Source organism: Syngnathus floridae, chromosome 21, assembly GCF_059516105.1.
Source record: "Syngnathus floridae isolate MCC-2025c chromosome 21, RoL_Sflo_1.0, whole genome shotgun sequence".
Taxonomy (NCBI): domain Eukaryota; kingdom Metazoa; phylum Chordata; class Actinopteri; order Syngnathiformes; family Syngnathidae; genus Syngnathus; species Syngnathus floridae.
The window spans coordinates 5245701-5266972 of record NC_142433.1 but is presented as its reverse complement, the minus strand read 5'-3'; the positions used below and the strand labels follow the sequence as shown (position 1 = coordinate 5266972).

The following is a 21272-nucleotide window of genomic DNA, read 5'->3' as shown; positions in this document are numbered from 1 at the left end:
AAATAGCGGAGCGGACGTGTCCTTGAGCAGTTGGTCCACGTCTGCCTATCTCGTGTATAAATACATGTGCTCACTCATATTTTCGCTTTACGTTTGTATGGGGAGGATCTTTAAGTCGCCATCACCTGTCAGCCTTCAATCAACGTCAAGATGTCGCTTCATTTGCACTTTTGATTCACATTTCTAATTGGTGGAATGCACCCAAAGTATGCAGCTTGGATGAAATACGATTGGATGACGAGTATAATTGCGTTCATTGGTGGATTGCTCGCTCACGTGAGTCTATCTCGAATTCTGATTGGTGGAGAGGCTTCTTGGTTGACGTGACGCAGATCAGAATTCCCGAAGTTCCCAAGTTCGAGGGGACGATCAGAGGATAATAAGTGGATAATCGGGACTGGAAATTATTGCCGAGCGACGCAGGGTGAATATGCCGTGCCGTGTGTTTGCATAATCATGGCATCGCACGTGTTTGTGGCCCGTGATTAGCCCTGCGTGAAGGCGGAAGTGGTTTTGCATCCTTTGTTTACCATCACGAGAACGTCGAACGTGTTCCCTTTACTTTTTAAATTCATCCTTATGCACGTCCAAATGCAAAAATCAAATTCCTCTATTCGCCTTGACGTGGGGGGGAAAAATCGTGACCTCACTGCCGCGATTGTCAATTTCTGGCCTAATTTCTCCGTCACTCACGTCAAAATTCGCATATAAAAGGGAATTCGTCATTCAAAGGATGCGATGTTACTAGAATAGGAGCTAACGCGTCATCACGTAACCCGTATTACGCATTAATCCCGTCTCTATTACGTGCGTGTGCACGTATCAAAGCTATTATCGTCCGTATAATCAGCGGCCATAGTTGCACACCAATGTCCATGCCTCTGGTGAAGTTTTAGTTTGCAAGATTTGAACAAGTGGTGTCTTCTGCAGGAATCTACGAAAAGGTGAAAATAGCGTTCCTTGTGCTGTGCCAAGAGGCGCCTCAAGATGGCAATGTCGGACCACAGCAGCAGCACTGGCAGTAGCGGCTCGTCCACCAACAGTTGGACGCTCCTTTCCCCAGAGGTAAGGCCCCATTGCTCCTGACTTTGCTGGAACTTCTCCAGACAAGCCAAATAGCGAAAGGTCAAAGGTAATGTAGGTGTGCTGTCCAATTTTAGACCCGCTTTATAGAGTGGCCGATTTGAAAGGCAGGACTATTTGTCATATGGTGTACCACAGGGTTGATTTTTGGATCCCCTCCTGTTTTCATGGTCTTTGCTACATCAAGGTTCCATCTTTAGCAAAACACAATTTGTGGGAGAAGTTAATTTCTATTTTTGTTTCTTATTCCACAGGAAGTGGCAGCGGACAACGCAGGGGTGCTGGATGATGGCACGGAAAGCCTGGGCGACGCCCCCAGCCTGTCAGAAGACATGGCGACAGGTACGCAAAGTCAAGATAAGGTTGTGGTCGTGAGGTTGCAAAAAGATCTTGTGTTATTCCAGTTGCAGCTGGGGAGATCAAGCCCAGTGACATTCCAGTGGAGTGTGTCTTATCAGAAGAAGGCCACCAGGTTGGTATGCGACCTGCACAGTCATTATGTCAAATCGACTTGCATATTTTTAAGCAATGATAGATAATTACACACACATACTTCTTGCCAGGTGTGTCAAGAGACCGACCCAGAGCCTGGTGACGGTCCCGTCCTTTGCTGTTCTCTCCAGCCTGACCAGCTCGCGGCAGACGACCCGGAGAGCCAGGCCCCCGTCATTCACGACATCGTGACCAGTTCGCCTAGCGACAACGAGCATCTCGGCGTGGCCTTCGTCTCCAGCATCGATTTCGGGGGACCCCGCGATGTCGCCGAGCCCGACGAGACCCTCCAGGACGCAGACGTTGCAGAGGAACCAGAGGAACCGGATCCGGTCATCCCAGCTGAGACACTCAGCGCCTCAGAGCCTCCTTTGGATCAAGACACCGACGTCAACAAAGAGCTCTCAGAACCACCAGTCGGCTCGGCCCCTGCTGATGATGTCATAGCACCAGAGAGCATCGGTTCAGTGCAGGCAGAGGAGGAGAGTCCATCTGAGGTGGAGATGCAGGAGGAGCAAGAAGAAGGTAATTGTCATTGAATCCATTTCCAAGACTTCAATTGAATGAATGAATTTATTGTAGAACCCCCAACGAGTCACCACGGCGACGGACTCCGCAGGAGGACAGTCGAATCCGGGCCGAAAGCGTCAGACGTGGAAGATGAGGAGGACGAGGATGAGGAGATGGAGTTCCACCTGCCGAAGAGAAAGGAGGAGAAAGCGTGGTGGTCGCTGAACAAATGCATCATGGGCGTCGCCGTGCTGCTCTTCCTGGGCGCCCTCTTCATCTCCGGTGAATTGCTTGACTGAGCTAAACTTGGTCAACAGACATGTGACCTTTATGCTAATGCTAGCTGCATGACTTGGAAAGGGAGCAAACAGTTGATCTAAAGTGCCTGACTCATTCTGCAAAAGCCAAATAACCAGCTTCCTTCCACTTGTCGTAATTCCCGCACAAGAAAAATATCCAAAGAATGCGTCCTCACGTTTGCCGCCGTCTTTCACGACTAAGAGTGACGGCTTGTGTTGTGCTTGACAGGCGACTTTGAATCGCCTGACGTGAGCCACGAGGAACAAAGCCAGGTCTGTTTGCACGCTTCCTCTTGTCACAGACACTTGATTAGGTACACAAAATACGCCCACGCGCGAGCCGTGTTGACAAATGTGTCTTTACAATGACAATGAAACCCCTACTATTTATTTTAACGAGTTTAATTTAGAGTTTGGATCACAACAAAAGCGAATCCAACTTCTTTGCTTTCCCCTCAGAAAGCGTCTGATGATCAAAACGAGATCGGATTCCGCCTCACCGATGAGATGTCTGCAGGTTCGTCTCACTCTGTTATGATTTATTTATTTTTTGTTCTGCCACTTTATGACTTGGTCTGTCCAGAATTCGAAGGCGTCTTGGATATGTTTGACACGGATGGCAGCAAGGACATCAACATGAAGGAGTTGGGCACTGTGATGAGGATGTTAGGAGAAAACCCGTTGAGGCGGGAATTGAGTGAAATCATTAAGCAAGCCAAAGACAACGGTGAGGAAATTAAAACGCTAAAGTTGAATATTTATTAATCAAATTCCCATGCAGCCGACAAGCTTCAGTGGAAGAAGAGGCAAGAACCAAAACAAGATGGCAGCAAGTGGCGGAGGCGAGTGTGGGAGCTCTTGGAGAAGATCCGGCAGGAGGTCTCGGAGGGGGTTGACCGTTGGAGGAACAAGGACGTGGAAAAGCCGCGTAAAGACGAGAGGAAGGAGAAGGAGCGGAAGCGCCGTGACGAGTGGGAGACCAAGAAGCCCCAGCGCCGGCTGGACCGGGAGCAGAGGAGGAAGGAGAAGCCCTGGCGTGGTCACCACAAGGAGCACGCCATGGCTGACTTCTGGCGGGCGCAGGAGCAGAAGCTGCGGCGCCACGCCCGCCACCGCCCCTGCGGCTCGCTGGAAGTCTGCGCCACCGAGGAGGGCCTCTTCCCCGTGGAGCTACCCGAGTTCGAGGAACTCCTGGAGGGCTACCTGAGCAAATTAGAGGGCTCGCCTCAGGAGAGCAAGGACTTCCTCCGCCGGCTGATCGCCGATTTCTTCAGCGGCGACGTGTTCGCACACAACCGCTGGGTGTTCGCCGACTTCGCCGAGGACGTAGCGGACATCTTGGAGGACATGGCGGACATGGAAGGCACAGACGAAGCCCTGGAGGAAGCCATGGAGGAGTTTGAGCGGGAAGCTCTCTGGAAGTTTGCCGCCATGGAACAACATTGAGCGGGGAGACTTTGGCGGACATCTTGTTGCCACCAAAGCTGTAACCATATTTCACAAATGCATCCCCCCCCCCTCGCTCTTGTCACTCAATAAATTAGGGACACGCCCTGCTGCGAATAGTGAAAATACCACCTTAAAAAAAAATTAATTACATATAGTAATAGTGAACCCCCACAGTTAAAAAAAAAAAAAAAAAGTGATGACTCATTGCAAACTGTGTGTTGCTTTGCTAGCCAAAACAGCAGCACCTACCAAAGCAAGTGAGGTTGAAGGTATCAACTGGAATGTGACTATTAAGCATTGCTTCACAGTGTTGCTAACCAAAACAGCAGCACCTGCCAAAGCACAATAGTGTGGAGTTTGACGTGTGTGATGGAGTGGACTATTTTGTAAAAGTTGTTTGCCACACAGTATTAGAGGTTGTGTCCACAATGTTGTCATATTTATGAATTTTCTTTTTATTTATTTAGTGGCGTGACACTTTGGAAGTTCAACTCGATGATGTGCCTTTTTATTGTGAATTTTTATTTGGTCCTGCTGGATTCAAAGAATGTAATGTTGAGAAAGACAAATGTGACCCTTTAAGTGATTCAGCCATATTTAAGTTTTTTTTTTTTGTTAGTTTAGTAAATGCATGTCTGACAGATTTGCTTCATGCCCTTCGATTCTGTCTCGTGATAAGTTCAATAAACGATCCCCTTAAAATCAATGAGCATAGTCTTGTCGCTTCCATCCTAGCGTGTTAGCATTTAGTTAGCGATAGGAAAATGAAAATTTTGCTTCAAAGCAAAGAATGTTAGCAATGACAAGACGACACGTTCGTTCTGACGAAACCGCAAGAGACGCCGATCATGCTTTGAATTCCCGAGCAGGTCAACCCGTGCGCACATTGGGCCCAGAATTCCCTCGTGTTAAGCCCAAAGAACTTCTGCTTTTATCTCCAAACACATTTTGCACTTCCCTGTCAGTTGCTGGCAATTTCTGCAGGTGTCTCGCCGATCACGATGACCTCATGTTTTGTATAAGCTTCATTCTGCTTAGACGGGCATGATCTGCTCTGTTTTGTGTGTTGGGACGATGCTATCTGTTGATCTTTGCGTGCATATGTCCTCTCATCAGCATTTTGTGTTGGAAAATGAGGGCAAGTGGAGCGTTTTCCGCTGATTCCTGCATCCCGATACGGCGTATAAATAGACGGGCATGATCACGGTGAGGAGAAGACATCTCTGCTCCTCGCACATCACACGGTAGGTACGCTGTATATATGGTCTTTATATTTCCCGAGAGCTTACATTTTTTATTTTCAGGTGAAGCCAATATGGAATCCGCCATCTTGACTTTGGTCAACCAGTTCAAGGCGTACGCGGGCAACGACGGGTCTGCTAGCACGCTTAGCCGAGATGAGTTCCACCAACTGGTCAAGTTGCAGCTGCCCAATTTTGTCAAGGTATGGCGTTCAACCGAAACGACATGATGGCACTTCCTGTCTTGCATTATTATTTTTTACCTCAAGTATCGGTGATTGATATCGGCACATTCATGACTTGTCATTTGTCTTCATTCTTGTTCAGACCGGCGATCCGGGTGCGGTGGACCAACTCATGTCGTCTCTGGACCAGAACAACGACGGCGAGCTGACCTTCTGCGAGTTCTGGGAGTTGATCGGGAAGCTAGCCAGCAAGCAAGGCGGCTACTGAGCTTAGAACATCGCCGCCTCGCCCGTGCTTTTTTTTTTTTTCCTGGTTAACCATTGGCCCCGATTAAAGGCCTCATTGTCTCCACAGCTCCCTGTCATTCATTCACTGTACTCACAACCTTGATTTAGTGGCTGTTGTAATCCTACACACGGCGTCTCTGGTTGCACCCAGGGGGGCAGCCGAACTCTGAGATTTTAAAAAAAATGTCAAAATTAGGCTCCAGCTCACCTGGAAAAACAATCTTATGATAATAGCAAGATTTGACGAATCTAGTTTGATCAATTCTGCCTTTGCGGGTTACAAAGCATCACCTCGTATGACTGGGGGTTTTTTTTTGTGCATGAAGTGTGTTAAAAAAGCACATGAAGTGACTCACGCCAAAACCGCACACAAATCCACTCAAACTAATTGCAAGCCAAACTCAACTTGCATGATTTCTCGGTGGAAGTTTGCCCAGCTGTTCCACGATCCCTCCTCCTTCTTTTTTTTTTTGTGTGTGTGCTCTTCCAGGTACACGCCCTTTCACTTGTCAGTGGGGGGAAAAGTTTGAAGGGAAGCAAAAAAAAAAAAAAGAAAAGAAAATCACGGAAGAGAGTTTAGCAGTTGTACGAGTTTGGCAAGTTGCGTGGACTTGAAGCGGGAGTCGCTGCAAAACCACGAGGAGAAGAAAGGGCGCTCCTAAAAGACACTTTTTGCGCACTTTTGCACGCTTGGTCCGACGCTTTACGGTGAGTGGATTTATTGTACGTGTCTTCTTGGGAACTTTGCCTCGTCGTTTTGTGCCACGTTTCAAAAAAAAAAAAAAGTTACCCCAAGGCTTTTTTCGCTGCGTTCAATTTCATAAGAGGAATTTACAAAGCAAAATTGAATAAATAAATAATTTAAAATAATTATTTTACTTTCAGTTCTTTTATAAACCCCTTTTTCCTAGTTTCCTTTAAGTATCTCCGCGCATACGCCAAAAGTGCGCTTTGCATGCATGATCGATGTAGCGTTTTACGATCCGGGTCCACCCACACCGAAGGGAAGGGTGTGGAATATGAGGCCCGTGGGCCACACCACACCGACCACCGCAATCGAGCGGCCGACTGCAATAACTGTAAAAATGAACATTAGTCACAAAATGGTGAATGAGATTAAAGTATTACTTCTTTCCACACACAAAAAAGAAATATTTGTTGTCCTTAATCATGTTAATGGAGTAGAATAGTCATAAATTACAAGTTGTTTTACATCTTGGCCACTAGAGGGCAGTAAATCAGACGTAAATACAAAATAAGAGTTTAATTTCCGGCAGAGGATAAAGAATATATACCAATGGCTCTCTGTCTATCTGCTGCGACCATTCCCGGTCACAACCTCGACATGCTCCCGCGTTAATATTTGATGTTGTGCGTGCATTGTCGTGAGTGTGCGTACACCCTCGGATCACGTTCGCTCAACACGAGCGTCGTTCTCCAACGGGCAGGGAAAGGGGAAACCTCTAGTTGTAAGGCGTGTACATTTCAGCCGGGCGGAGGGGAGTTTGTTTTTCCCAGGGCTTTTAGGACAAATAAGGCGGATTAGTTGGAGGTCGTGACACGGGCCAAGGCTGAATCATTCATGTGAGAGTGGACAGAGATACAAATGACGTGTCAGCGAGCGCCCTAAAAACAGTGGTAAGGCATCAAGTAGTCCAACGACACAGCAACATTTGACAGCTCACACCCTGCTTTGTAATTGCTTGCAGATTGAAGTTGTTTGGCGCCACACTGGCTCCACTGGAGGATGGGAACATGTTGCACAAAATTTGCGAGAACGTTGTGCTAAGCAGTGTCACGTGTGTGTAGCTTTTGCGGCACGACGCTGAAAGTATGTCGCTTTGCTCTCGTCGCGGCTTTGGGGTAAAAAGAAAGAAGGAGCGGGCGGTCTGTAAATTCCTGTGCCTCAAAACAGCAGTGAATGGAATTCCTGCGAGGATAGGTCACCCCCCCCCTGCTCTTACACACACATGCTTTACATCTTCTGAACAAAAAGAGGAAGTGGAAAAGCTAGCAAAATAAAAGGAATCACAGCACGAAACACGGAATTTAAAAGGGGAATATGGATTTACATTTTTTTTTCTTGAACTTTTTCACTCACTTCAAACTGACACATAAGCTTTGAAAAACAATCTTCACAAACACAAAAGGTCAGGGGAGCGTATGAGAGCGTAAGCGAGAGTGGATTGGTGACACAAGATGAGCACGGCGGGTAATCCGAAACGACGGCCGGCGGCGGAAGCCTCATTAGATCGGATGACCTATCAAAGATTGCGACGGCCATTGCGCCTTTCAATCACACGCTTGGCTCTTCTCGCACACGTCACTGTCACATCAAATGGAATCTTTTTCCATTCGCGGTATTTCAACGGAATTTAGCTAGCTAGCTAGCTACTGGCGGTTTATCATGTATTTTATGTTTGTTGTCAGAGAGGGGAGTCATGGAGGAAGCCATTCAGACGGTGGTCAAGGTCTTCCTGAAGTCCGGAAAAGGAAAGGAGAGTTTGGGACCCAAAGACTTCCAGAACTTGGTGAAAAGCCAACTCAGCAACATCCTCACGGTCAGGAAACAAAATGCTAATAAGAATCTTTTGAGAACCGCAGTTCTGTTGTGATTCATTGTGGGTCGTCTCTGTGTAGGATACGGAAAGCAAGGAGGCGGTTAACAACATGGGGAAGGGGCTAGATGAAAACAAGGACGGCAAGGTGGGCTTTGAGGAGTACATGAAGCTGGTGGGCTACCTGGCTAATGCTGTTAGCGAGCAGCGTTGCCGTGCCAACGATGGCCAGCCCGCCCAAAACGCCCAGAGTGCCGCCGTGGAGAACGCCACCCCGGAGAACGCAGCCCCCAAGGTGGAAACCCCGGAGGTCAAGCTGGAAGCCAAGGCAGATGGAAAGATGGAGATGAAGGTGGAGAAGAAGGAGGTGGAGAAGCCTGCCGAGGTGACCCTACCGGGTATGAAGATCACCGCACCGAGCGTGGAGTTGTCCTCAACTGGCCTGGACGTGACCCCACCTGGCGTGAGTGTGACCTCAACTGGCGTGAACGTGACCTCACCTGGCGTGGACGTGACCCCACCGAGCGTGGACGTGACCCCACCGAGCGTGGACGTGACCTCACCGAGCGTGGAGGTGACATCCTCAAGTGTGGAGGTGGTGGTGAAGGAGGAGATCGCCGTGGCGGAGGAGACGGAAAAGATGGCCGAAGATGCGGTGGAGAAGACGGCCAACGCGGCTGAGGAAGAGGCCGAGAAGAAGCCTGAGGAATCTGCCACCTCGTAGGGGACAATCATTCCAACCATCCTTCCATCCATCACACTAATAATAATAATATCAAAAATAATAATTACACTCCATCAACACTAAGAACCACTACAACAGCTAAAGGCCTGAATTTATGACAAATATATGACCACTAGCTAGCTTAATTGATATATGGAACATCTCTTAGTCGTTAGCTATTGATAGCTACAGACGTCAAACATTCATTTTAATTGAGCTGCCAGTGAACGACTTTTCTAGCTCTCAATTTAGCTACATATGATGTACAAATACAGTAATCCCTCATTTATCGCGGATAATTGGTTCCAAAAACCACCCGTGATAAGTGAAATCCGCGAAGTACGGTCACCAACAAGAAGTACTGGGCAGGCTAATGAGTTAGCGGAAAGATGCTAATTCGCGATCGTGCTAACACGCAAAAACGGACTTCTAAAGGAATGTAAACGAACTTTTGGAGCAATACCACATTGTCCTAAAGGTTAGACACATGTTTCCTCAATTTAGAAGTTTTATTTTGACTTTTAAACGTTTTTTTTTTAATTTGAGGAAAAAAACGCGATGTAGTGAAGCCGCGATAAACGAAACGCGAAGTAGCGAGGGATCACTGTACCTGCATACCATAAGTTAGCTCGCTAGTTGGCTACCTAAAACTAAAACATCAGCAATAGGGATAAAATCCAAAATTTACGACGGATTTACGACTATGAATTATGAGCATCTGTGGCGTCGAATGCACTAGAACGACGCCATGTGTTACAACCACTACAGTAAAGCGGGCCTTGCGAAACCACATACCACTGCTAGCATGTGCATGCCACTAACACAGCACATTTACCCCGTATCATGTGAAAATACGGCGCCGTTTACACCCCTTGTGCTCAAAAAGGGAATAGTTTGCATATATCCAGCCATCCTTAGTTGTACTTGACTATATTTCCTTTATTGCTAATTAATTTTCCCCATTTTATTGCAACTCACAAATGCTTTTTGGTGCTGATTTTAGCCTGACAATAAATACACTAAACTGCATGCCTCCTTATTCTCCTTTTCCTCCTTTTTTTTTTTTCCTTCAGCTTCTTTTTATATCCTCACTTCACCTGGAAGCGACATTAAAGCCCCCCCGCAGCCACAATTAGACACGGAGATCGGGTGTGCCGTTAAATAATTAAGACTCAAGGAGGGAATCCAAAACGATCCTTGTTAGTTACAAGGTGGGGGAGGCTGGAAATAGGCCTGAGTGGAAAGAGAGTGAGCGTGCATCCTCCCAGATTGGGATTGCAGAATCATGTTCGACTCGGGGCGACTAAACAAACGCAACTATGGTAACCGAGATTGGAGGCCAAAAGAATTGCGGCGTAATTGCGCTGAATTAAGGGAAACTGTTTGGTGTGGAAACCTGACTTAGCTTTTTGTTTTCCAAAGTTGAGACATTTCCCAGTTTTTCCGAATGCAGCGTTGAATGTAACCACAATCCTTTTGTGTTAAAATATGGAAAATTCCAATGTGGGAGTTGTTTAAAAAACATTCCTGTCGCCCAGTTTTGTTTTTGTTTGTGGCCCTTTAGTTAGTCTAAAGACCCCGTTTGACCTGACATTGCGTCTCCACCCTGACCGGATTAGACAACACACACCCTTGGGATACACACACACACAATTTCCTGAAAGCCATCTCCTCCATTTTGTTTGTCTCGCACTCTGAGCCCCTGGAAAAAATATATCCAGCCAGTTGCAACGTGCTCATATGTAAACCTTCAGCTCCCGTTTGTTAATTACGATTTAATGCTTTGTAAATTGTCACGTCATTAATAATGCAAACGTAAGGAAAAAAGACTCATGTTGCGCATGTTGTCGGCTTTAACACCACGACCGCTAACACAACCACTACGGCCTGTGCGCTTGGCAAATAAAAGTCATGTGCTCCTGGCACTCCCACTGTAAATATTGCACTCTGCTCAGCCTTTATAATCCTTTTTTTTTTTTTTTTATCGTCACGATGGTGACTAACATATTGGGCATTTAGGGCTTCAATTTCTTATATAACGCTGCCACAAAAATCTACGATCTAGTCGAGGCTTCACCGCACTTCTCTTTTCAAGGTACTTCCGAAAACTAAAAGCAACATATCAATCGAACTTCCTGTCATTATAATGAACGCGATCGCCGCAAGCTTTAAATGTGACCTTCGGAAAACAAAAGGGAAAACTGGATCGATGTATCGACGGTGACTCTGATACCTCAACCTGGAAACATCTCATTCGGTCTTTTACAGATTGCTTTTTTTCTTTCGTTAGCCGCGCCTACCAACGCTAACTTTTATGCAAATGCTGAAAAGCGTGCCGTAGGGGTAAAAAGTAGAAGGGAGTGTTTGCAAATATGTCCTCACTCAAGATGGAAATGAAGATAAGCGTCCCAGAGAGAGACACTGTGCAGTCAGTTTGTGTCAGTCCACTGTCTTGTTGCGCCACTACATATATTATGTTCCATTCTTTCTTACTCCACGTAAACGCTGTATCATTTTAACGTTGCATAAATGTGTTACCGCTGATCATGAATAATAAAACTGTGACAACCTAGCCCAACCACTTAGCTGCCATGTGTCTCCTTGGTTCTGATGGTACATCCAAAGGACACCCAAAATACAAACTGTACGTTAATGTACACCTAAATCTCGATTTTACGCGGATATTGGGGTACAGAATTTGGGAATAGGGTTAACCCCAAAAGCGTACTTGTATAGAAAGTTCTGTTTTGTTTTTGTTTTAGAAAGGCAGTTGTTTTTAGGCAGTTCAAGGGGACCTTTGTTAATTTAATTTGATTTAATTTAGTTCAGGCAAGTTGTTGGGCAGTTGAAGGGGTCCTTTGTTCATTTAATTTAGTTCAAGCAAGTTGTTGGGAAGCCAAAGGGGTCTGTTTTTGTTTTTTGATTTAGAAAAGCACGTTTTTAGGCAGTCGAAGGGGTCCTTTGTTAATTTAATTTAGGTCAGGCATGTTGTTGGACAGCAGTAGGGGTCTTATGCCATCCGTCAACATGAATTTTCACACACACGCAAATTTTTATTTTTATTAAAAGAGAAACAATACGCAGATGACATCAGGCGAATTGAGTAAGTTGTTTTGATGCTATCCTTCTATCGTACTTTTAAAATACTACTTTAAAATGTATTTATGACAAAAAAAAATGGGGTCCAAGATCAAACCACGTTAGAAAGTCCGGTGGAATTGAAGTGTGTAAAATGTAGTTTTTTCATGAAGCAGAAAAATTGTGTGTTTTTCTACCCTCGACGCCAACAAACAGAAGAAGAAGGCCGAGATGGGACAGGTCGGGTGAAGGACGTTTGGGGGTGAGGAGGAGGAGCGGTGGGGGGGTGATGAGGTGATATTTAAGCCACTGTCCCTCTCTGTCCTCATCGTCTCCGCCTTGGTTCCCTCTGCACCTCGTCCAGAAACTCTGAGGTCCTCCGCCAGGTAAGACTCGCATTTGATTCAATTTCTGAAAAGTTTCTGCATTCACAAAATGGAGTTTTTACCTGATTTGTAGTCCTTATGACTCTTTCTTGATTTTTTTTTTTTAACACTTTGTGTTGTTTTTACTTCTAATATTGTGTCCACTCATCTCGCTCGACTCTTTCCTGGCGTCATTTCATCGTACGCGCCGATATTGATATTAGACTCTAAAAATAGCTTTGGAGTTTCGGGATGTTGGCTGACTAAGCAAGTGTGGAGGCCTTGTCTCATCGAGCACCTCAGGTTACTCGGCCTCTTAGCGTCACCCAGGTGAGCTTTGTGTTTCACTGCCGGTGTCCATTTTGGATAATGACACACGCAGTAGGGCCAGCAACTCGATCCTTGAGCGTAACTTATTTTTACTTTGTCTGTTTCCGAGGTCTGTGTGTCATTTTTTCCTTTTTTTTTTTTTTTATGATTGACAGCGAGTTGTTTGTATCTTTGCACAGTCTCCACAGCGCCGCGGTCGCAGCAGAAGCGCCAAGATGCCTGACACAATGTGTGTAAGATCATTTGAAAGCTCCCCCCCCTAAAAAAAAAAAAAAGCTGACCTCATGCATCTTTACACAACCACACACAATGAAAAAAACACACACGCACAAATCCTCAACATGATCTTTCTTCTTCATTTCTCATGCATGAATCTTCTTGTGGCTCCGGAACTCGGGCGCTGGCTTGCCCATGTGAGCGCACATGCTAGCCAGTTGCACGAGGGAGGTCCGGAGCGGGCATTTAGCGGCCGAGTCTAACCTTTTGACCTTTTTTACCGCCCTCAGCATGTCCAAGGAGCCTTCTTCCAACCTGGAAAGCGCCATGCAGATGCTTATCAAAACCTTCCACAAGTACTCGGGCAAGGAGGGCGACAAGTACACACTGAGCCGGGGTGAACTCAAGGAGCTTTTGCTGGAAGAGCTGGGAAGCTACTTAGGGGTAAGCGTCACTGTGCGTGAGGTATGCACCCACATGTACGAACAGGCCCGTATTCTCAATATCGCTCCACCAGAACTCCAAAGACAACGAGGCAGTGGAGAAGGTCATGAACGACCTGGACGCCAACAACGACGGCGAGGTGGACTTCACCGAGTTCATCATCCTGATGGGCGCCCTCACCGTGGCCTGCAACGACTTCTTCTTGGAGTTCAAGTCGGACGACAAGCCCAAAGGCTGCGAGTCGGCCGAGTAGGAGGAAAGGGGGAGGGAGGGGGAGCAGTGGGTGGAATAGGTTGTAAATCGCAGGAGATGAGGAACATTTTCTGGGGCCTTACGCAATCTTTAACCAACACCGTGCATTTCTTCATAAAACAGCAAATAGCATCACACATGCGTCATTGTATGTACAATTTGCCCAGAGTCTTTACTTGGCTGCACTTTGCCCTCAGTCTTCCCCCGTCAGCTTTTTTAAAATCTTTCTTGTGCTGTAAAGACAAGAAACTTTTTGCACGGGACTAGAATGTCAACCTAAGATTAAATCGTGGCTGATTATATTATTGTGTTGAGCACTGGAATCTTCCCCACCCCCTTCTTGTGTCTTTTTTGTAATCTTTTTTTTTTTGGTAATGACTAATGCATTCTTTCCAATTATTAAATGTGATATTTAACCCAATGCTCGTCCTCGTCCCACTTCACGGATAAAATTAGGTTTCATTCATAGTGTGTGGAGATAGGTAGGTAAGTGTGTGTGTGTGCATGCCAATGTGAATATGTGTGTGTGTATTGGGGATTCCCATCGAGCATTCCCACATCCTGCCAACAATATCCTGCAAGTCTTGTTGAGCCTAAGCTGACCCAGATGTCGGACTCTGAGCCACGTGGAAAACTTTCGACAAAGCGAGGGGATGCGGGGGAACGGAAAAGAAGAGACAGGGTGGGGGTAGCGTGTGTGTGTGTGTGTGGGGGGGGGGGGGGGGGGGCAGAATTCAATTTATGGCGTACAGCAGACAAGAATGCAACTTGGAAGGCAGAACTATAATCACACAGGAATGTCTAAGTTGTGACTGTACAAAAGGACTGTCCTTCACGGGGGCCTGTGTGGGCACAAACACACACACACACACACACACACACACACACACACACACACACACACACATACACACACGAGGAGTCAACATTTCCTCACAAAGCAATAAACTAAAAAAGACAAGAAGGCACACAAAAGCAATTGCAGAGAAATGCTGCAACTCCTTGCGATCATCAAGTGGGCGGAGTCAAGTGCTTTTACGCCTGCTACGATTGGCCGATTTGAATGTGTGACATTTGACACACTTGGACTGCAAAGTATTCTGTTAAGTCTGTTATGGCCTCGAGGGAAATAATTTTACTTGCCGCTGTATGTCATTTACCGGTTTGTCACTTTGAAGGAGTGCAAATAATCGCTTGTGGTCGGTGAGCTGTCACGATTGATTTATTAGCAATTAGCATAATAGCGCTGGTTGTACGCAAACAATATGGATTTCCACCCTGTGGTTTCTTCTTACATCAACAAATGTCGTTTAAATTAAATATAAGTAATAAAGTGCAATACTTTACATAAATATGAAATCTTTAATACACCGGATACGCATATCCAACTTTAATAGAAAATAATCTAAGGCACCTTTCATAAATTGTAATTTAAACCTTGTTGCCCCTCAGGTGACTGTATTCAATTTACGGTGTGGCTTTCGCATTAGCCATGACCTATCCGGGCCACCGTAGCGCCTTCAGGTAATTTATGCGTCACGCTCTACGGAAGAGAGATGAGGCGCACTTATTAAATGACGCATCCGGGTGTAGAGTGGAGCTCACGGCTCTATTAACATATATGAAATTAAAAAAAAAGATATATCGGATAACGACTCGTGATTGACTCCTGCTCTCCAGGATGGAATCGGAGAAGCTTTCCTCGGGCTCATGAAATGCATCTCTGCGGAATGAAAAGGAGACCTCCCAGGAGTATTATTCATTACTAGGCCAACAAATCATAATTACTCGGGGCAAAAGGAAGGAATGGATATTAATTATAATCCTTGTGTTTGCTTTGGGCAAAAGTATCAGGATGCCTGGCCCGTTTCCACCTGAATAGGAACAGGAAGTCGACAATTTTGGTACGAATTGTGTAGCCTCATTCAGTCATTTTATAAGGAGGCCGTTTCTTCTGGGAGAGGGTGACATGTTTTCATGCTTTGATCGTCTCCTCTGAGAGCAGACGTCAACAACGCCCACCGCCTGTGTTTTGCTCTTCCCATTATTGATGCATTTGGGAGCGGCATGGGAGATTAAGGAGCTTTTCAAACGCCTTTCACGTCATCTCCACAAATCACGCAAAATGCATACAAGCCGGGGTGTGTCTGGCTCCGGCAACATCTGCGATCCATCCGACAGGGCTTGGCCAAAAACGACAATCCTTCTTCCTTTCGAGGATGGCGGGCCGCCAACTTGATGCAACTTGATTTACATGTTTTTTTTTGTGTGTCCGCCTTATGTTAAAGTTTGCTTGGGTTCATTTGAAGTTCAACAATTGCATTCTTCCTTATTGCAAATTGCAAAATTATTGCATGATTACAAATTAAGTCACAACATCAATATTTTTTAGAATGAATAGTTTAATTCATTTTGGACATTTCTTGTTGATTTACCAGAAATCTTAATGATCAGGAAAAGCCTACTTAAAACAGATGCAATTTATTGGGGGACTGGGCACTTAATTTAGTAGCAAATGTGTACTGCGTTAGTTCAGCGTGTTTAAAAGATGACATACTTCCGTCGCCTGCCTGCATCTTCTGTTTCTTGGTGCTTGAAGGCATCATTAAATACCTTCCCTGTGATGAATTATCTGACAAGCGTTTTATTTGAGGCTTTTTCTTGCTGAAACAACACAAACTGTTCTTTGTTGGCATGAAAGGTGGTGCAGTAACAAAGCATGTCCACTGGAGAGAAGCAGAGAGTCGGATTATTTAGGTTTTGTGTGTGTTTTCACCTTCTACGCTTCCCCTTCAAGTTGACCACACTCCATTAAGACCTGACCTCCTTCCATTTGCACTCGCAGGAGGTCTTTGGAGCCCCGTCTGATTTCTACAAGAGACTGAATGCAATGAGGAAGATTAAAGTCATGTCTGCATCAAAGCTGGCCTGAAAGGTCCACACGGCACTTCTTACGTGCAGCCACAACCATCACAGGAAGATTTAGATCAAGGATTTTCAACTGGTTTTGTCCAAGGTACCTCCATTATAACCAAGAAGCAATTCGGTGGCCACTGCTTTGTCGGAATATTTTATTTTGCACCGAAGGATAGACCATCTGCATGTCTATTTTGAGAATCTCAGCTACATTTGACATAATTTGGATCGGTAAAATATTCACAAAATTAGCTGGTAAATAAATCAAGTTTGAATAATAAATACATTTTATTAAAAAAAAAAAAACGAGTATTTTCTATTTTCAATTTCGCGGACCACTTGCAATACCGCCATGGACCACTAGAGAGCCGCGGACCGCCAGTTGACAATACCTGACGTACGGTGTTGGGATGGTATTTACTTTGGCCCACACTCCAACACAGTAGATGGCGGTAATGCACCTTTAAGCTAGAAACACCCCTATTGTAGGCCGACTTGGAACATTCCACGGGCTACTCCTGTTCGTCCCTCTTTGTCCGGTAGAGAGAGAGAAGGCCACGATAAATTATGGCACAATTCGCGTTTTTCCTCATCAATTTCAGTTAAATGCTGGACCAGCAAACATACGTCGTGCCAGCGAGGACCGGGTTGCTGGCCGTGACCCACCGGGAAGTCTGAATTTTAAACGGGACGAGCGGCCTGAGCAACGGAGAAAGGGTACAGGTTTTTTTTTTTTTTTTTGCTTCCCCTAGATGGCTAGCTGCTAGCTCGCGAGCTAACGCTAGCACAGCTTTCACCCAAACAGCACGAAACGGTTGCTTGTTTTCGCTCTTTTTATTTTTGGTGATGTGATAAGAGGCTACCTGTCATGAATCACAATTGTGGGTGTCTAATGTCCGATTTGCGACACAGAACAGCGGTTACGAACGAGACACTTTGGGGTAACGTGGCTAGCTAGCCACCTAGCACATCTGTAAATGATCATTTGTAGACAGGAGACGGTGGGACTCTTGAATTGAGTTTAAACTGGAAACTAAAGCGCTGAAGGTTCTAGAAGAGCAACTAGCTCACTTTCGCTTTTTTATTTCTATTTTTAAATCATTGTTGGCGTTGATTTGGAGACCAAATCCCGGCGTGACAGACCTGGGCCAGTCACCCAACTAGAAGCCGTGTGTGCTTGTGACATGTCCCCGACGTAGTAGACGTCGTTCTCGCTGTCACCGTGGTCATTTTAACCCCTTTTTCTCTTGCATATGAACGGTGACACGCCACTTCACCGGCAGTAGTGTTAGCTAAATGGCTGCCGAATCGGGGAGACTACTGGCGGGACAAGGAAAACGAGGCAAAGGTAGGAAATTGACTTTCACCCCCCCTCCATCACCCCTTTCCCCCACAACAGGACTGGATTCATCCATTAGGCTGCACTGGTTCTGTGTTAGCCCCCTTCCCTATATGTCCTGATTGTCCCTGGTGGTGGCTCTTTCTTGAAGAGGTTTCAAGACTTCTTGCTATGAATGGACAGTGAACTCCCACCTATTTACGGTAAATCATTCACAAACTCATTTTTTTGCTGTGTGGAAACTAACAAGTTGACATTCTACCATCAAACATGAACAGTGAGTTTTTTAGCGATTACTTGTTGGTTAGTTTCCACAGAAAACAAAATTGTGTGAGTTTGCAAATAGGCTGGAGTTCACTGTATCCTCATGTTTTTTCCTGTCCCCCTCCCGTCATCTTCTGCCTTGTTTGCGGCCTTTCTCCCCCCCCCCCCCCCCTCACATGGTCTTTTCCTCACGATTCTGATAGTAACAACCTGGATGTACGGCATCTTGTCCATGTCGCTTCATTGACTTCATCTTGTCTGTCAAACGTGGGACAGGCAAAACAATAAAGGCCCTAGGTCGAGGAAAAAAAAAAAAAAAGCTGATCCACTCTGTCACTAAGGGGTATTGGCCAATCCAAATGTGGCGCTCCTCTCCATTGGTGGTCCACCAAGCTCATAATAACATTCTCCCTTTTTGTACCCCTCTTCTGCTTATTTTTCCCCCTTCCCTCGCAGCCTCACAAATGAAGAGCCCAGAGAAGAAGAAAGCGAGGAAGTCCACGTCACAGGTCAGCGCCATTTGTTAACCATGCTTAAAGGAGAACATAAAAAGTATTGACATTTGAGATTTTTTTTGTGTGACATGTAATGGGGCAAACTTTAATGGGTTATGTATGCTATGTGCTAATCCTACATTTCTCTCTCATTAAATGTAGGCGGCGGGGTTCTCGCACCTCACAGAGTTTGCACCCCCTCCCACGCCTATGGTCGACCACCTGGTGGCCTCCAACCCATTTGACGATGACTTCGGACCGCCATCGCGGCCCGGCGGAGGGGGTGGGCCTGGCGGTGCCCCGTTCCTACCCAGTCCAGGTGCAGGCGGAGGAAGCGGCTATGGCGGTGCAGGCCGGATGGGCGGAGGAGGCATGGGTTTCATGGGGGGACCAGGCGGTGGGCAGCCTGGACCTGGGCGCAGGCCGCCGTTTGGACCACCATCAGGCGCTGGGCCACCTCACCACCAGCTGGGCTTTGGGGGGATGCCTGGTTATGGGGGAGGGGGCGGGAGCGGCGGCGGTGGGGGAGCAGGTGGGGGTGGTGGGTTCCCTCCCGGGGGTCCATCCCAGTTCAATATACCACCAAACTTTAGTCCCCCAATGCACCCCGGGTCAGGCTTTAACCCCATGTTGTCTCCAGGCGCTATGGGAGGTCCTGGAGGAGGGGGTCCACCCCACCCTCGATTTAGCATGCCGCCACAACAGCAACATGGACAGGGCGGGCACCCTTTCAACAGCCCACCGTTACCTGGTGGAGGAGGCCCCAGAGGGCCCCCGCATGGGCCCATGCCTCCCATGGGTGGCATGGGGCCCGGTCAGGGGATGAACATGATGAGTGCGATGGGTGGTGGTCCTGGAGGCAACATGTTGGGGGGTTTACCGGGCATGCCCCCTCAAGGACAATTCCCCCCTTCGCAGGATGGCCCGTATCCTGGTCCCAGCCCACCAGGACCTGGCAATGAGGATGGAAAGAATTTTGGCGGAGGAGGACCTCAGCCTGGGCCTCAGCAACAGCAGATCAACTTAAACCCTAATGGGCCCCCTCAGCCTAATAATGCCACACCTGGCCCCCCTCCTAACTCTGGTCCACAACAGCCTGGAGGAGATTTCCCGGGCCACCCTGATATCCAGCAGCCAAACGCCGGCACTCCCGGCCAGCCGTCCTCGGCGCAGCCCCAACCCAACCCCAACTCCTCGCCTGGCGGCCCCCTGAATGGTTCGGGCCAGCCCCAGCACCCGCCCTCCAACAATGCCAACACCCCCAACTCGAACAACTCCGCCCAGCAACAGTCAACTCCACCTAACTCTGCCCAGGGCTCTGTCTCCCACAACCAGCAGAACAATAACCTCGGTAGCGGCGGTCCCATGCCCAACACGGCCCCCAATTCGGGTCAGAACAACTTGTCCAACAACAATGGAGGCAACACCCCCGGCAGCAACCCCAACCCGCCCTCCAACTCCACCTCTACCCCCAACACGCAGTCCCCCTTGCCCCCCGGCCCGTCCGCCCCCTCGGCAGGCCCCGGCTCAGGTCCGGGGAAGCTCGGCGGCCCCGGCATGGTGTTCCCCTGCGGCCTGTGCGTGTCGGAGGTACACGACGACCAGGACGCCATCCTGTGCGAGGCTTCGTGCCAGCGCTGGTTCCACCGCGACTGCACGGGCCTGACGGAGCCTGCGTACGGGCTGTTGACCAGGGAGAGCGCCGCCGTGTGGGCCTGTGACTTCTGCATCAAGACCAAGGACATCCAGGCCGTGTTTGTACGCCAGGGACTGGGCCAGCTGGTGGCCGCCAATGAGAGCTGAGGGAAAAGAAAAAAAAAAAAACATTTAATCAGCCCTTTACGCCTTCACGACATAACCATCTCTTGACATCCATGCTTATATCCAAACATAGCACTTTGAGTGAAAAAAAAAAAAGCCCCCCGATGACCTTCACAGAAAAAAAAAGCTGAATGTTATCTGACACACTCTTTCGGACAACCAGCACTGACACCAACACACTACCTCACACACACTGACTGGCACACGAGCTCCTGCGCTGATTTAAAGCCACCACACAGTAAAAATTGATGCAAAGTTCAGTTTGAGTCGCCCCTGTATCGCCCCTCCCCTCACCCAATGTATTTATTAACGTCACACAAACAGTGCCTGAACTTTTCATAAGTATTTTTAATCATCAGGACATGAAACAATCGCTGTAACATAATCATGTTGAATCCAAAGCAGAAGCAAGCGGGGCATACATGTTGTTTTCCTCCATACCTCACCAAGCAGAAATCATTGTAAATATCAGCATTTAAAAAAACAAACAGCCAACTGATGAACAAAAAACAAGTTAAAATATATATATAATTAAGTCAGCCATTTTGTCTTTATAAAATGTGAACTCAGTGCTTTTCGGACATCCTTGTTCTTTGAAAACGTGTCGCATCAAACAATGCAGTAATAAGTCCCGTGTTGATTATTTCGGCCTTCCCGGGGGACACCAAATGATGAGAGGAAATTGTCTTTATTGATATTGTCCCTTCATGATATAATGTCCAAGTTGCCTTTATTTTGTTGTCTGTGTACTGACATTTTGAGCTTTTTGTACCGGCTGATATTTGTGCTGTGCTCTGGCGCCCTCTAGTGTAAGCTGGAAGAAAAAAAACCACCCGGCGGGAGGAAAACGGAGTGTGTGAGGGAAGATACTGAAAATTGAAGTAAAGACAAGATTCTTTTTTTTGTACATTTGTCTGATTCTTT

General features: G+C 47.0%; 5 protein-coding genes across 9 annotated transcripts; all 5 read left to right on the top strand.

The window, feature by feature from the left end:
• The first annotated feature begins 83 nt into the window (after positions 1-83).
• pbxip1a (pre-B-cell leukemia homeobox interacting protein 1a) lies at positions 84-4539 on the top strand. 3 transcript variants are annotated; one of them, XM_088366001.1, is made up of 10 exons: positions 84-276; positions 931-1065; positions 1338-1425; positions 1488-1555; positions 1647-2100; positions 2158-2367; positions 2614-2657; positions 2844-2901; positions 2968-3111; positions 3166-4539. In XM_088366001.1, the coding sequence occupies exons 2-10, from the start codon at positions 988-990 to the stop codon at positions 3828-3830; spliced, it is 1809 nt and encodes a 602-aa protein (XP_088222127.1). In that variant the 5' UTR covers positions 84-276; positions 931-987; the 3' UTR covers positions 3831-4539. The 3 variants fall into 3 exon arrangements, with proteins under 3 accessions (XP_088222127.1, XP_088222125.1, XP_088222126.1); XM_088365999.1 differs by lacking the exon at positions 84-276 and adding an exon at positions 283-424; XM_088366000.1 differs by lacking the exon at positions 84-276 and having other exon boundaries at positions 834-1065.
• Positions 4540-4921: 382 nt separating this feature from the next.
• s100a11 (S100 calcium binding protein A11) lies at positions 4922-5613 on the top strand. The gene is made up of 3 exons (XM_088365384.1): positions 4922-5077; positions 5138-5277; positions 5402-5613. Exons 2-3 carry the CDS (start codon positions 5149-5151, stop codon positions 5525-5527), a joined length of 255 nt encoding a protein of 84 aa, XP_088221510.1. The 5' UTR covers positions 4922-5077; positions 5138-5148; the 3' UTR covers positions 5528-5613.
• Positions 5614-5759: 146 nt separating this feature from the next.
• On the top strand, positions 5760-11407 carry s100u (S100 calcium binding protein U). Its single transcript, XM_088365382.1, has 3 exons — positions 5760-6255; positions 7978-8108; positions 8188-11407. The coding sequence occupies exons 2-3, from the start codon at positions 7989-7991 to the stop codon at positions 8827-8829; spliced, it is 762 nt and encodes a 253-aa protein (XP_088221508.1). The 5' UTR covers positions 5760-6255; positions 7978-7988; the 3' UTR covers positions 8830-11407.
• A 280-nt stretch (positions 11408-11687) lies between these two features.
• s100s (S100 calcium binding protein S) lies at positions 11688-13925 on the top strand. Its single transcript, XM_088365383.1, has 6 exons — positions 11688-11932; positions 12124-12169; positions 12272-12293; positions 12782-12831; positions 13109-13262; positions 13336-13925. Exons 1-6 carry the CDS (start codon positions 11914-11916, stop codon positions 13513-13515), a joined length of 471 nt encoding a protein of 156 aa, XP_088221509.1. The 5' UTR covers positions 11688-11913; the 3' UTR covers positions 13516-13925.
• A 2982-nt stretch (positions 13926-16907) lies between these two features.
• Positions 16908-21255, top strand: pygo2 (pygopus homolog 2 (Drosophila)). Of its 3 annotated transcripts, none has more exons than XM_088365485.1 (4): positions 16908-17147; positions 17717-17778; positions 18490-18542; positions 18690-21255. In XM_088365485.1, the coding sequence occupies exons 2-4, from the start codon at positions 17727-17729 to the stop codon at positions 20328-20330; spliced, it is 1746 nt and encodes a 581-aa protein (XP_088221611.1). In that variant the 5' UTR covers positions 16908-17147; positions 17717-17726; the 3' UTR covers positions 20331-21255. The 3 variants fall into 3 exon arrangements, with proteins under 3 accessions (XP_088221611.1, XP_088221612.1, XP_088221610.1); XM_088365484.1 differs by having other exon boundaries at positions 16909-17147; positions 17714-17778; XM_088365486.1 differs by lacking the exon at positions 17717-17778.
• The last annotated feature ends 17 nt before the right edge of the window (positions 21256-21272 follow it).